At 40.8% G+C, this 14,025-nt stretch overlaps 1 protein-coding gene across 1 annotated transcript; it reads left to right on the top strand.

Moving 5' to 3' along the window:
* The first annotated feature begins 730 nt into the window (after window positions 1-730).
* On the top strand, window positions 731-5,592 carry LOC146317347 (neuromedin-U receptor 1-like). The gene is made up of 4 exons (XM_084732255.1): window positions 731-806; window positions 2,002-2,720; window positions 3,478-3,708; window positions 5,167-5,592. Exons 2-4 carry the CDS (start codon window positions 2,033-2,035, stop codon window positions 5,475-5,477), a joined length of 1,230 nt encoding a protein of 409 aa, XP_084588381.1. The 5' UTR covers window positions 731-806; window positions 2,002-2,032; the 3' UTR covers window positions 5,478-5,592.
* Window positions 5,593-14,025: the final 8,433 nt, after the last annotated feature.

Below are 14,025 nucleotides of genomic sequence, written 5' to 3'. Positions count from 1 at the left end.
CAGAATTGGTTGAATCTGGAAATTTCCTAGAGAAACCAGTTATTGTCACAGCCAATTCTCTGCGCAACTCTGGATGAAAATAGACTTTAATTTTCTATAATTTCTGAGCTTTCATGCCACAGTGTTATTTTATATCTTAACAAGACCTCTTTGCATCTTACTTCAAATTCTTATTCTGTTATTGATTCAGGGGATTTGTTGCTTTGTCTTTCTGACTTGCAATAAATGGGAACAGAAACATTTTTTTTTTCTATATGTCCTCCACTTCACTAACACACTCAGGCCATCCATGGGCTCTTGGGTCAAAGCAATCTCAACCTTAATTTTCACATGGCTGCAATGCACGGTCTTTCAATGGGAAAAGTAATAGAATGGAGGATGACAAGGTATAGAGCCTCTGTAGGTTCACATATAAAGATAATGGAATTGTGTGTGTGTATGTGTGTGTGTGTATGTGTGAAATACAGTGAGAGACCAAAAAAGGTGGAAAAAAAGAAGAAAAGAAGACAAATTGGAGGAGAGAGAGAGAGATGAAGAAGGCGGCTAATGGTCGAAGCTGCAAACAAGATGCTCTGATGATGAGGGGAGGGAGAGAAGAGAGAGAAAGAGAGGTGGGGTGAACTCCGGCGCTCAAATACGGGAAGTCAAGGCAGCTGTGACGCACTGAGGCACCAAAGCAGTCGAGATAAAGTGTCAGAAAAACTAGTATGGGATGCAGAGGAATACATCATCTTGCATGTCTTCAAATCTTGGTCATCCTGTAAATTAGAAGAAGAGAAAGCCCTCGAGGAGCCCACAAACTGCAGGTGAGTGTTTGTTATGTTCCTGACATGAAGTTATCTTAATAACTCTGTTGCATGTTGAATGGATAAACAGATCCAGCAGGAAATCTAAACAAAAGCCTCCCTGGAGTATTCTGCCGAACATAAATTCCTTATAAGACAACATTGTGACAACATTGTTACTGTGAAACGACAGTTTTTTGTGTTTAGAGAAGAGTCTACCAAAAAAGAAAAATTATTGAAAGCTTCTTTTTACAAGTCTGAGTTTATGAGAACATGAAAAGTTATGCCAAACATCCTATTTATTGCTGCCCTCAGACTGATTGGGCTGCTTTTTGTCTGCATGCTGCTTCTACTCATGAGCATAGTTTCTGCTGGTCGCTGCAGACTGCACAAGTTACAGCTGCTTGGGATCCCTGCTTTGATGCTCTTCCTGAAGTTTCTTCCATTTTATTGAAAAAAAAGGTCTGAGGACAGAGGGTGCCGTATGCTGTACAAATTGTAAAGCCCTTTGAGGTATTCAGGCTAGAAAAATAAAAATGACCTGGCTTGACAATGTGACCTGATGGTTAAAATTAAAATAGAGAAGCAAAGTTCCTCATTTCTTTCAGACATTACCTGAGATTTTTTTTTTTTTGATCCTGTCCAAATTGTTCCATGAATTACACATATGATATTTGTCAAAATGATTTTACAAGTCAAGAAAGACGCCGTTTGTTGTGTGAAGATATGAAGACACATCAGTGATTTTTTCTCTCTGCTCAAGCTAAAGAGGCTTAAGCCCAGAAACCTCCCAAACACAGCAAAATAATGAGAAAATAAGAAAATACAGGCAGTGGGTCTTAAATTTTAGTTTATACGTTGTTTTTTTTTTTTTTAGGAAAATCCTGTATAGTGTTCCTTTAAATATACTGTGCCTTGGGGAGATATTTTGGAAGCAGCAGATGTGCTGGGAGCAGTTTTACGATACATTTTCTGACCCTAATACTGTTGCAATTAATACACACAGTAGTCTATTATCAAAGTGCAACAAACCAAATGATGACATCACTCTGACATCATCTGGGTTATTTTTTCAAATTTTGGCGAGCTCTTTCAACAGGAAAAGGTTTGAGTCGTACCTCTTGTGACGAGTAAACTGAGCTTCATTTGTATAATCTGTGGCATGCACATTTAAATGACATTTTTCTCCTCTTTGCTCTACCTCTTCCAAGTTTAGAAACCCAGTCACCTTCCTGCCATCCAGCAACATGCCTGAGCTGAACTGTTCCCTTGAAGCTCTTGTCACAAGTGGTGACACATTCTTCAGCGGCGAAGGCTGCCCCGAGGCTGCGAGGTTGTGTGGGATGAATATCTCCTGGGTGTTGGCTAACACAAGTGCAATAGATATTAATGAACTATGCCTGCCTCTGAAGAACTTCTTGGAAAACCACCTCGGCCGTCAGAGGTCCCAATGGTTTCTTCCTGTCTGCGTCACTTACCTCGCCATCTTCTTGGTGGGCGTACTGGGCAATTCCCTGACTTGTACCGTCATTCTGCGCTACAGGGAGATGCAGACGCCCACCAACTACTATCTGCTGAGCCTGGCGGTGTCTGACCTGCTGGTGCTGCTGCTGGGCATGCCGTTAGAGCTCTACGACCTGTGGCAGAACTACCCCTTCCTGTTCGGGGAGGGAGGCTGCTTCTTCAAAACCTTCCTGTTCGAGACCGTCTGCTTCGCCTCCATCCTCAACGTCACGGCGCTCAGCGTGGAGCGCTACGTGGCGGTGGTGCACCCCCTCAAAGTCAAACACATGATGACACGTGCTCACGTCAAGAGGGTTATCTTCATTCTGTGGGTGCTGTCCATGCTGTGTGCTGTGCCAAACACCAGTCTGCATGGGATCCAGGAGCTGGATCCCATGTTTGGACGAGACTTCCCTGAGTCTCGTATCTGTGGTACGTATATAAATATCAATTTTAATTTTATTTTTGCTATTTTTAGAGCTAACATGCTGATGTTGAGCAGATATAATGTATGATAAATGATAATATTTAAAAAAAAATGTTTGTCACTGTATATCAGCATGCTGCTGTTCCAACAACACTTTAGCAAGCATGGTTAAAATTTTAATAATCCTGGTATTAACAGGATTACAATTTTAAAATAAAATAAAAAAAAATTTACTACCATGCATGCAGCTGCCAATTCATTATCATGGCTTCTACTGAAAAAAATGCTTCTCTGGGTGGAGATTTCAACATTTTTGTCTTTAAATCAAACAGTCAATCAATCAGTTGCACACGACAAGGGAAGCAACAGCTGGACAAACTAATAAACCTGACAACGAACAACAAATACTTAGAACTGAAATGACTCCTTCGATTATTAATCACCTATTAACTTCATTTGCATCTACTTTGATAATCAGTTAATTGTTTTTAAAAAAAAAAATCAAAATGTTTAGATTTCAGCTCCTTACATGAGAATATTTTTCCTCTCAGACAGACCCTAACCATAACTCTGACCCTAAACTGAATATCTTTGGGTTGTGGACAAAACAAGACATTTGGGGACATGAACATGAAACAGTGATCAACATTTTTCACCATTTTCTGACCTTTTATTGACTTAAAAGGGCTTAGATGTTTTGCAGTGATATATGAAGCTAAAATACACATGGTACACCTTCCTCTGTTGCATCTCCATCCTCAGCGGTGGTCAACATCCCCTTGTACAACTGGATCATCCTGATTTCCACGTTGGTCTTCTTCCTGCTGCCCATGCTGATAATCAGCATCCTCTACCTGCTCATTGGCCTGCAGCTGCACAGGGAGAAGGTGATGACCGTGGTGGACAACAGGTGCAGCTTTGGACCGGAAAGCGTCTCCAGGTCCCACAAGCAGAAGATGAGCAAACGCAACCTGCAAGTCACCAAAATGCTGTGTAGGTGTCATCATTAGTGTTTGCCCCCACTGTTCACATAGGTATTTGTTATTTTTCACACAATTTTTCTGTTCCATTGGTCTTATCTTTGTCTTATTTTCTGTCACATTCTGGTGATGGGATTTATGTCATTTTTCTCCAGATGTCTATGGGTGTATACAGTGTGTGTGTGTGTGTGTGTGTGTGTGTGTGTGTGTGTGCGTGTGTGTGTGTGTGTGTGTGTGTGTGTATGTGTGTGAGTCTACACCCAACAAAAATATAAATGCAACACCAAACAACACATTTGGCCAAAGTAGATTTTTGGTGGCCCAATGTAAATTCATGCATGTAAAGGGCACTTGTGTGCCCACTTTTTCCATGAATTGTGATGTGGTGTTTTCTGAAGGCAACATTTCCAATGGATAAACAAGCTTGCCACTTGCGTGCCACTTCCTGCTTCCATTCACTGCTAAATTTTCACATTTTGTCGCAAAGGCGCAAATGAATCAGTGTGTTTTTGTTTGTGGGGATAAAACTTGATAGTCAGAGGAGGCCAGCTACAAGGAGTATTTGATGACCAGAGAGTAACTTTTTGCAGCCACAGAGCATCGGGCCACGACCTCTTAAGGGTTAATGTCAAATCCTGCTGAGCTATTGTTATTTCACATGGGGCTACAGATACTGTTTTTTCCCAGGAGGGAGAGAGTCATGACCCAACCTACTTTTTCTCTGAGTAGCTTACCCTGACATTCTTACACTAACACGAACACATTACTCCTCATGCCTAAATCTAACCAACCCACCCATTGTAGTCAATAAATACTAGCCATCAGAGACAGAGGAGGGCAGGTTATGACTTTGTCCCCCTGGGAAAAAATATGGTGTCTGAAGCCCTATGTCAAATAGCCACAGTTCAGTGTATAATAAATGTCTTTTTCCAAGATAGAGATGATGTAAGAGGTGCTCTATAATGCAAATGTGTGAACAAAATTTGAGAGAAATTGACCTTTTGTGTGCAGAAGTCTCGACTGCAAGCAAGTCAGATGTGTTTTTCACTTGTACATCTTACGCAACAAAAGGGCTTTCATTTTTATCAGTGCAGTTGTCTGCACCAGCTCGCTGCATCTTGCCTCCACATAAATACAACCCGAAGCCTTTATTTAGACTACAAGTCTATTTTTTCGACAATATATGCACAAATGCATGGTGTTCAGTAAAAAGGCACTGAAAACATATTTTATCTACATTTTGCAAACTAGGCGGAGCAGAGTGTGGTCCACAACCTGATATCAGGTCGCAGGAACCGCAGTGGTTTTGTGGTCAAACTGTACATTTACTGCCACTAGACAACTTTACTCCCAAACTTTAGATTTTTTACTTCAACTCATGGGCAATGGGAGCAAAATCAAGTGTATAAGCCTTCATATTTTTGCTGAGTGCATCTGTTATTCAGCTTAACTGTTCCTCTGGCTTGTCCAGGTGTGCTGGTCGTGGTGTTCGGACTTTGCTGGGCTCCTTTCCACCTGGACCGTTTGATGTGGAGCTACATGGACACCAAGTCCGGAGAGCACCAAATGGTCTACGAGCCCGTCCACATCATCTCGGGAGTCTGCTTCTACCTGAGCTCTGCCATCAACCCCATCCTCTACAACCTGATGTCCACCAAGTTCAGAGAAATGTTCAGCCACATTACCTGTTACCCCAAGCGCTGGCCGGCACGTTCCAGCATACAGATGACCCAGCGCAGCACTTTGAGCGAGAAAATGACCAGCAGTATGAAATGGACTTAGGCTCTTTGGAGCCAAAGGAAATCCAAGATCATTACACACAGACGGGTGACAAAATAAAAGAAAAACTGAATAAATTAGTAGAGAAATGCAACTAATTCAGGCAAGAATGGGTCACTGAATAGTCTGACAAGCCTGAAAATTGTGTGAATCGTCTCCTTTGGTGTACATGTGCTAGAGCTCATGACAACTGAACACCCATGGGAGATTTTGAGCTGAACCCCACCATCATCAACATACCAAATGAGGGAATCATCTTTTGGAAGATTCGTACCAAGGGAGCGCTGAAGCTGTTGTGACCCAACACCTTAGAAAGACATTTATGTTGGTTTTTCTTTTAATTTGTCACCCTTCAGATGGGAATGTTTTAGCCCCAAACATGAGGATATTACCGTCTCAGTGGTAGGTGAAATCAGACGCACACGTGCTGCACACACTCCTATAGTATCTGGAAGTCCTTCAGAAATATTCACAGTAACTCACTTAAAGAGAGGCCCAAGAGCCAACGTACTGAATGAAGCAAAAAGATGATGAGTTGGAGCAACGTTGATCTCTCAGAGGTAAATTCTTTGGATGAACAATGAAATTATCATATAAATGATACAACAGCATTTTTATGCATGGGAAATGTAACCCATCACCTCTCTCTGTCTTGAAAAAAAGTATAATTTCTGTTTGTGTATGAGGTACATTTATTTATTGTATATACTGTACATGCACTGTATAATGTAAAGCTTTACATTTTCAGGCTTGCCTATTCACTGCAGCTCTGAGTGCCATCATTAACACGTTTTCACAGCAAAGAATGAATACACAATGGCTTCTGTTTAGAAGCAAGAAATGTTTGTCTGGAAATGAATGAGAGCTGAAAGTGAAAGTTAATTGAGGGTAGCAGGGGAATAACCACAAGATTGGTTTATAGGTTGTGTAAGATGGTTTAATGGTGTATGATATTCACAGCTATTGACAAAGCTGATTAGTCATGTGCCTTGTAAGTATTCAAGAATTACTCTGAGAATACTTTAGGCATAATTATTTCATTTGCCATTTCCACACATATTTCTTTGACGAACTGTGTATTGGTGTAATTACTTATACAATGTACAATATTATTATTCTACACCGTATTTAAAGCATCATCAGAAAAACATACATGATCATTTTAGAAATGAATATTGCTTTGTTGATAGTAAAATATGCAAGTGTTGTCCTTGTTTCATGTAATGAATTAACTGCCACTTTGTGAAGCCCCGCCCTCCTCAGTAAATATAAGTTTGTCCAATGCAGTGGTATCTAGTGGGGCTTTTCCACTGGCGCTTTTGGGTGCACCGAGTCAAACCGTGCTGTACTGTACGCTGAGCTGTGCCTGAGATGCACCGACTCTGCAGTGATGCCAAAAGGAGGCCGACCCGCCTCCAAACAGGCTGGCGGCGGCCGACCTGTGACGAGTCTCCTTTTCTTGCGAGTGTTGTGATACTGAGCTTGTGTGTGCAGGAAAGCAGAGAGAAAGACATTTTGAAAAGTCTTTCTATGTTCAGCTCTCAGTACTTTTGTAGCTTCTAACTGAATCTCTGCACTTTGAAATGTAGTTTCTCTCCTGTGTCGATGTTTGTACTTTCAGGTATCTGCTTTATTTTATCATTTCAGCTGTGTCAAAGTTGTGTTAAGTTCTGCTGATGAAACCCCAAACAAAAACATTTCCTGTTTGTGCTTCTTCATAATAAAAGTGTTTAAATAATTAAATAACATGGTCTTTTATTGTGAAGAATTTAAGAAAAAGGCATGTTTATCCCAGAGACATATATGAATGGTTTACATCGACTTGAGCCTCCTCCTCAGTTAAAAGACACACCTTCAAGCGGGTAACCCTGTTGTCATGGAAATGCAAATCCCTGCCATGCTGGACTGATGGGCCAAGTCAAACCGAGTCAGGCCAGGCCAGCTCTGTGCATAACATTGTTGCAGGTAGTAAGCCCATTAGCTGGACATGCTAACATTTGCAGCTCACATTAGAGCAGATAAAGACAAAATGCAATCCATTCCTCACATGTTTGCTCTTCTGTATTAGCTTCTTAAAAGACTACAAAAAAGACACCACCCTCTAATCTCATGAAACACAGTGTATCACTCTTCCTAGAGTTTCTAAACTATGATTGGACTGTTGCTTGTCAGAGGAGGGGCTCAGCGAAGGGTCAGTTTCTTTAATATTTTGCAAATTGTGTCGAAGACAGTACGTGTATGTAGGGCACACAAATATTTATCAAGTCTTTATTTAAGTGTGTAGGATCTGATGCTGTATTCTGTACAACTTTATGAAAGCATGTATATTTTTCTGAGCTTGTACGCTTGAAATAAGATGACAGCATCGTTACTGTTCTGATTACTGGTTAATGACTTATTGCACTTGCTTTCATGTTCAGACTCCTGTCGAGCAACCAGCTCCGGGAGAGAAATGTCTTCTGTGTAAACAGCGTGGTTAAAGTGCTGCCCGAACAATTCAAGTTATTTATGAGTAACGAGGTCTGCCAAGAGCTACAAGAAGCTTTCCACTCGGCTGTCTCATCTCAACTTTGGGTGACACACAGCGCAGGGGAAAAATGAATTTGCACAAATGGAGATGACGATTATGAAGGGTCGGGGCTAAAGAGAAAGATGATGTCACTGGGTCAATAATATGGAAAAGATGAAATGAAACAGGAGGAGGACACCGGATAACTGATGGATACTGACAAATCGCTTCATAATGGCACAGTGGTATCAGTGTGCCACACCAACACTAATGAATAGCAGTCTACCCACAACTTCCATCACCATAACAGAACACACTGTTTACCCACCGGCTCTGCAAATAGACTCTTTCAAAAAAGGCTGTTTCACAGCATCACCCAAGTAATGGTATTCATTCAAGAGTGCGGTTATTATGGCCACCCATGGCACTTTGATATAACAACATGAAGCAGACTGTATCATTTTATTCACAACTTTAAAGAGTTATGTGAGCAGAATGTGGGCGCTGTGAAATTAAAGCACAAATCAACCCAAATGAGAAATATGATGTGTTTCATTTTGACTTTTAGTCACAGAAATGAGCAGAGACCTGGAAATGTCACCATGTTGAAAACCATAAAATCCTAAAATGGAAACAATAAAAAGTAAAATGTGAGACTCAATGGGAATCGTAGGAGGGATAAACTGCAAAGTTTCTGGCATCATATTACTTGTTTTCTAGTTCATTTAAGTCATTTATGTGCATCATCCTGACTCACATCATAATGGAGTTACAGTTTTTAATTTATAATCCTAATTAATGCAATGGTAATGTATGGGATGGAAATGTAAGCGCTACAGCACTCCTACAATATTTCGAAGACACCAGAATGATAATTTGAGACAAGTGTTAGGACAGGGGGTAAAGTAAGAAGCACAGAAGCATATCAGAGACAAGAAGGATACGGAGGAGGAAACATGAGTCACTGCAGAGAGGATGATGTGAGGTGTTTCATAATGAGATGAGTTCAAGCGTGTTGTGAGGACGGGGACTCACACTGATGGTGTGAATGGAGCTCGAAGGTCATTCTAACAAGAACTGCACTTGTGAAAAAAAGACGGAGAAGATTTGAGACCGATATGTCCTCGACCTGATGTGTTAAGCAGAGCTCAGAGCTCAGAGGTTACGCTGTGACTCTGCTTGCAGTCCCTGTACATCAGCACCGTGGTTTATAATTCAATACCAGCTGCAGCACAGGCAGCGTCTGGCAGGAGTGTTGTACACCCAAAAGCCAACATCCAGCAGTGGGTTGAAGCATACAAAACTAAGTTTAAGGTAGAAATTTGGTTGCATGCAGACCATCAAATAATCGCCCCCTGGTGCTGCTGTGTTCAAAAAACAAAAAGTGGCTTCTTGATTGCCCCTTTGGTATATAAAACATGATGAAGTGTCCTCTAGGGTGCTCAAAAACTAGTTGGCCCCTACATTCCTCTAATCAATGGTTCCCAAACTGAGGGGCAGGATCGGGATGACGATGGGAGAAATATAGGGTGCAACAAAGTTGAATGAATATGATTTATGTAGGGAAAATAAAGAAACAGTTTTCTGATGCTATCATGCTCATCTTTATGCCACTAAAATTCAAAATGGATCCTTCTTTATTACTGTTTAATGTTTTTTTGGGTCCCCAAGAAAGGCTGAAGATATTCTTGCTGTTTGACCATGCGCTCACGTAGACAAACAGCTGCGTAGTCAAGCAAACTTTCACAACATGGCTACACGTGTTACTGCAAAACACCACTAGAGGGCGCAACAAAAAACTGAGACCATACACCACCTGTAAAAACAAAAGAAAAAAGAAATTAGTTCTTTTTTTCCATACATAGCGGTCTCGAGCCTGTTTCCCTTTATTGTGACATCTGTCAGCAGCTGTCGTAGCAGCCATGTTTGTCGCTGTGTAGTGGCAACGATACGTCATAAAGATGAAGGTAGTTGTGGACTTGTTCAATGAGCCTGTCCTCAAAACTTCCTGCCATTGTTGTTGCTGGTGACGTGTCTCCTGACCCCTGACCCTGTCACTGCCTTCGGCCCCTACACTGCCCCTATCAGACATGTGTGTGTTGCATCTTGTGGACGCTTAGCGTTAATTTCTGAGCGCGTGCACAACCGATGCTCACAATGGACGCAGGATACGTGAGGCAGACGTAATGCATACGCGAACGTGTTGTTAAAAGCAAGTATATCACTGCCCTAACAGCTACTTTTTCTGGGGTCCATATTAGTTGCTTCCCAATTATGGTTGATGATTGATAATTATCAGTGGTGAAAGAAAATCTGTACTCAAGAACAAGGGCTGCTACATTACCAAAACATTACTCAATTACAAGTAAAAGTATAAAGTACTTGTCTTGTTAAATAGCTCACAGTTCCCTGTGTGTTTTTAATACAGAGGTGTGCTGGTTGTTGTAGTTTAAATCACATAATAAAACAATTTTATTCAAACCAGCGATTGGAACTGTTTCACCATAAATGCATTATAACTTTCGGTGCCTTTTTTTTTTAATTTTCTTCCCACCTGACCCTCAGACAGCATGAGTCCACCCCTGGCTAATGGTAAAGATGGTATTAACGGTCGACTGAAATATCTAAACAGCTGTTTGATGGGTTGCCATGGTAATAATGGTTCCCAAGTGATGCTTCCTACTGACTTTGTTTGTCCCCTGATTGTGCTCCTGTGCCACCATGAGACTGACATTTGTGGTATTGAGTGAAATGTCCTGACAGCCATCGGATGGACTGCTGTGATATTTGGCACACACATCCATACCCCCCTCAGGATTAACAGACGGGCACATATGGGAACTTCGCCAAAAGGTCACGGCCGCACCCGATTTCAGGGGCTAGAAAACCGAAGCTTCTAGAAGTAAATGATGTCAAAGTGTTTTTGAATCCCAATTTTGACAAGTTTTCTATGCATTCATATCATGTTAAACAAACCTTTGCATTATAGACATGTCTGGGAGTTACTTTATGACCCTGCCTGAATCTGAGCTGACCTGATTCTTCCTCCTTCCAAGTGGATCTACTCATCCAACACAGTGGCCAAATACTGCTTAAAGTGCCCTTCCAGTGGACAAAACGTGGTAACGTGCCTTTTAAGTTGTTCTTCCAGGGAGTAAAAAATAACTGAATCAGAAAACTCAACACAGGGCGTTCCATGCATCGGTCCAGCACATAGTGCATGCATGTCATCACTTCTTCGTCCTGTAGTCGAGGATAAATGGATGCAGAGAATGAATGGATGGAAAATGATTAGGGAATAATGTCAGAATACTAATGCATGACCATGGATTTCAGGGCAAAAACGTGGGCCTGTGAGGAATGAATTTCACTCATAAAGAAACCTGTTCAGTGAATAATAATGTAAGAAACACAATTTGAAGACATCTTCTCTCCCTCCCTGCTGCAAATTGCTTGTACAGACCAGTACTGGAGTGTCAAGGTTGTGCCACAACATTATTCAGCGGGGTAGCTGCCGCAATGAGCTCACGTACTCGCAGGAAAATGTACTTACAACACTACAGCCAATGTCAGTGTAAGCAAAAAGTAATTCAGAGACTGTAAATACTGGAGGATGAAAGGGAAAAAGGGATATCAACAGCACATTGATTAAACTCTGGCACCGCTTCACTGTTTTCATTTTCTCCTTGTTATACCGGTCTTAGTGGGTGAGATTAGCTCTCCACTCAATTTATAAGCAAGCTATTTCACAAAAGACAGGTAAATCCCAGGACGCAGCCGTTCTGCTGTGATTGCATTTTCCTCGGGTTTGTAAGTCTGCTGCTGGAATGACTCACACACCTGCAAAGTCAGGAGGGAAAAACTCCCCAGGACCACCGGAGGAAGTCACGGTTCACGTGATCCAGCATATTATCTTTTTATGTTTTTAGAGGCATTGCTCCAGGCACGACAATGACAGCCTGTCAGCTGGTCCACACCACAACTATTGGTTTTAAAGCTACTACAGTGAGATTTTGTTGATTTTGGAGGTCCCTGTGGACAAAAGTCATGGTGTTTCCATCGTAATAAGCACAAAATATAATGTCAAAAATAAAAATCATCAAAGTAAAAGTCTCCTCCTGTTTCTTTTTAACATACGACTCCCTGTAACTTTGTCTGGGAAAATGTAAACACAGGCTTGTTTCATCTGATTCCAAGGAGTCTCCGACAGGAATGAAGAACAATTATACAGAAATAGATTATCTTCTTTCTGATGGTCTCATTAAAGGTACGCTGCTAAGAATTATTTGTGCATAAATAAACATTTTTGACTATTTTTACTGCCTTTTTCGTATTCCCCATATTATACTGACACTCGATTGAAAACATATACACATGTTAAAACTTAATAAATGAAAAGGTTGTTTCTTCTTATCAGGAAATCAACACGGGAGATTTTAGCTTCATAAAAGAGACAAAATAAGTTCATTTTAGATGGAATCAACAGGCTCTTGTTTTTTTCTCTCACCAGTAAAACAATACACACATTTTAAATGTTTTCTAAAAGCAAATAAGGAAACAAGGAAGTAAACAAGGAAGCAAAGAAGTCAAAAAGGGAGCAAACAAGGAATTAAATCAAGAAACAAGGAAGTAAACAATGAAACAGGGAATTAAACAAGGAAGTAAATGAGGAAGTAAATCAGACAATAATGAAATGCGGAAATAAATAAGGAAACAAGGAAGTTAACAAGTAAAGAAGGAAATCAATAAGGAAACAAGTAGGGAAATCAGGAAACAAGGAAGTAATAAGGAAGCAAACAAGGAAACAATGAAGTAAAGAAGGAAGTAAACAAAGAAGGAAATCTGGAAAAAGGAAACAGGTAAACAAGGAAGTAAATAAGGGAACAAGGAAATTAACAAGGAACTAAATAAGGAAACAAGAAAACAAGAACGTAAACAAGGAACCAAGGAAGGAAGGAAATAAGGGAGGAAACAAGGAGGGAATGAATGAAGTAGGGAACCAAAGAAGGAAGGGAACAAGGGCACAAGGAGCCAAGGACGGAATCAAGGAAGGATGGAATCACGAAACAGAGAAACAAAGAGGGAACCAAGGAAGGAAGGAACCAAGGAAAGAACAATTGCAAGCTAGTTAGCTCTGTATTATTGACACTCTTGAGATCCACAGTGGATCGTTTTGTAACTTAACGAGCGAGAAACTCTGACAAACGTTCCACCTCAGGAACCATCAGGGTCACGCTAACATTAGCCACAGCAGCTAAATGAGAGGAGAACTCAAAATACAGGAAATAAATTATTTATTTATTATATATATGTAGTAGGGGGTCCATGCTCCGTCTTTTTATCAGCCCAGAGGGTCAAGACAAAGTATAATTACTGGGTGTTCTGTAGCGCCACCAAGTGGAGAGCAGAAGTGATATTGAACTCCCTCCTGCGGTCCACGAAACAGTTCAGTGCCTCGTCCCGGTGCGAGGGCCCGTTCATCACTGCTTGCTGTTTTAATTATAATCATTATTTTAATTTCATTTCAACCATGGCTCATCTTAGAGCGTATTAAAGACACACAGTAAGTTTTCATGGTTAGATCACACTGGAATATTCTTGTTCTCTATAAACACACCAACCGGCTTCAGCCAATTAACACAAGAAAGAGACGTATATTTGCCCCCTGAAATGAACTAACATAACAAAAGAGCCCATATAGAGGAGTTCTATATTGTAAAGCGTGCTGTTACCTGAAGGGATTGTTTTTATCCACTACAGAGGCTGCAGTAATTAGGTTGGATACAACTGTTTTTTTTTATTTCTAATTACATCAGTTCTCAATAAAACTATGACTGCAACTGTGATGTAACCACGTCTCTGCAAACATGAACTTGTGATGCTGTACATGTTTGTTGTTTCTTATTTTGGATTAAAGATGGTTTGAGTTTCCCTATAATTAAATTATTGTTTTTGTCATGTATCTGGTGAGAGTTCATTTTTTAACAGCAGCATCTGTGTGACATTTTGAATGTCACTGAACTATCAGAGCAGCTTTTAGAC

The sequence above is a fragment of the Lutjanus erythropterus genome, chromosome 12 (genome assembly GCF_056507025.1).
Source record: "Lutjanus erythropterus isolate fLutEry1 chromosome 12, fLutEry1.hap2, whole genome shotgun sequence".
In the NCBI taxonomy this organism is placed as follows: Eukaryota; Metazoa; Chordata; class Actinopteri; order Lutjaniformes; family Lutjanidae; genus Lutjanus; species Lutjanus erythropterus.
The sequence above is the reverse complement of the archived record's forward strand: the minus strand, read 5'-3'. Positions and strand labels throughout refer to the sequence as shown.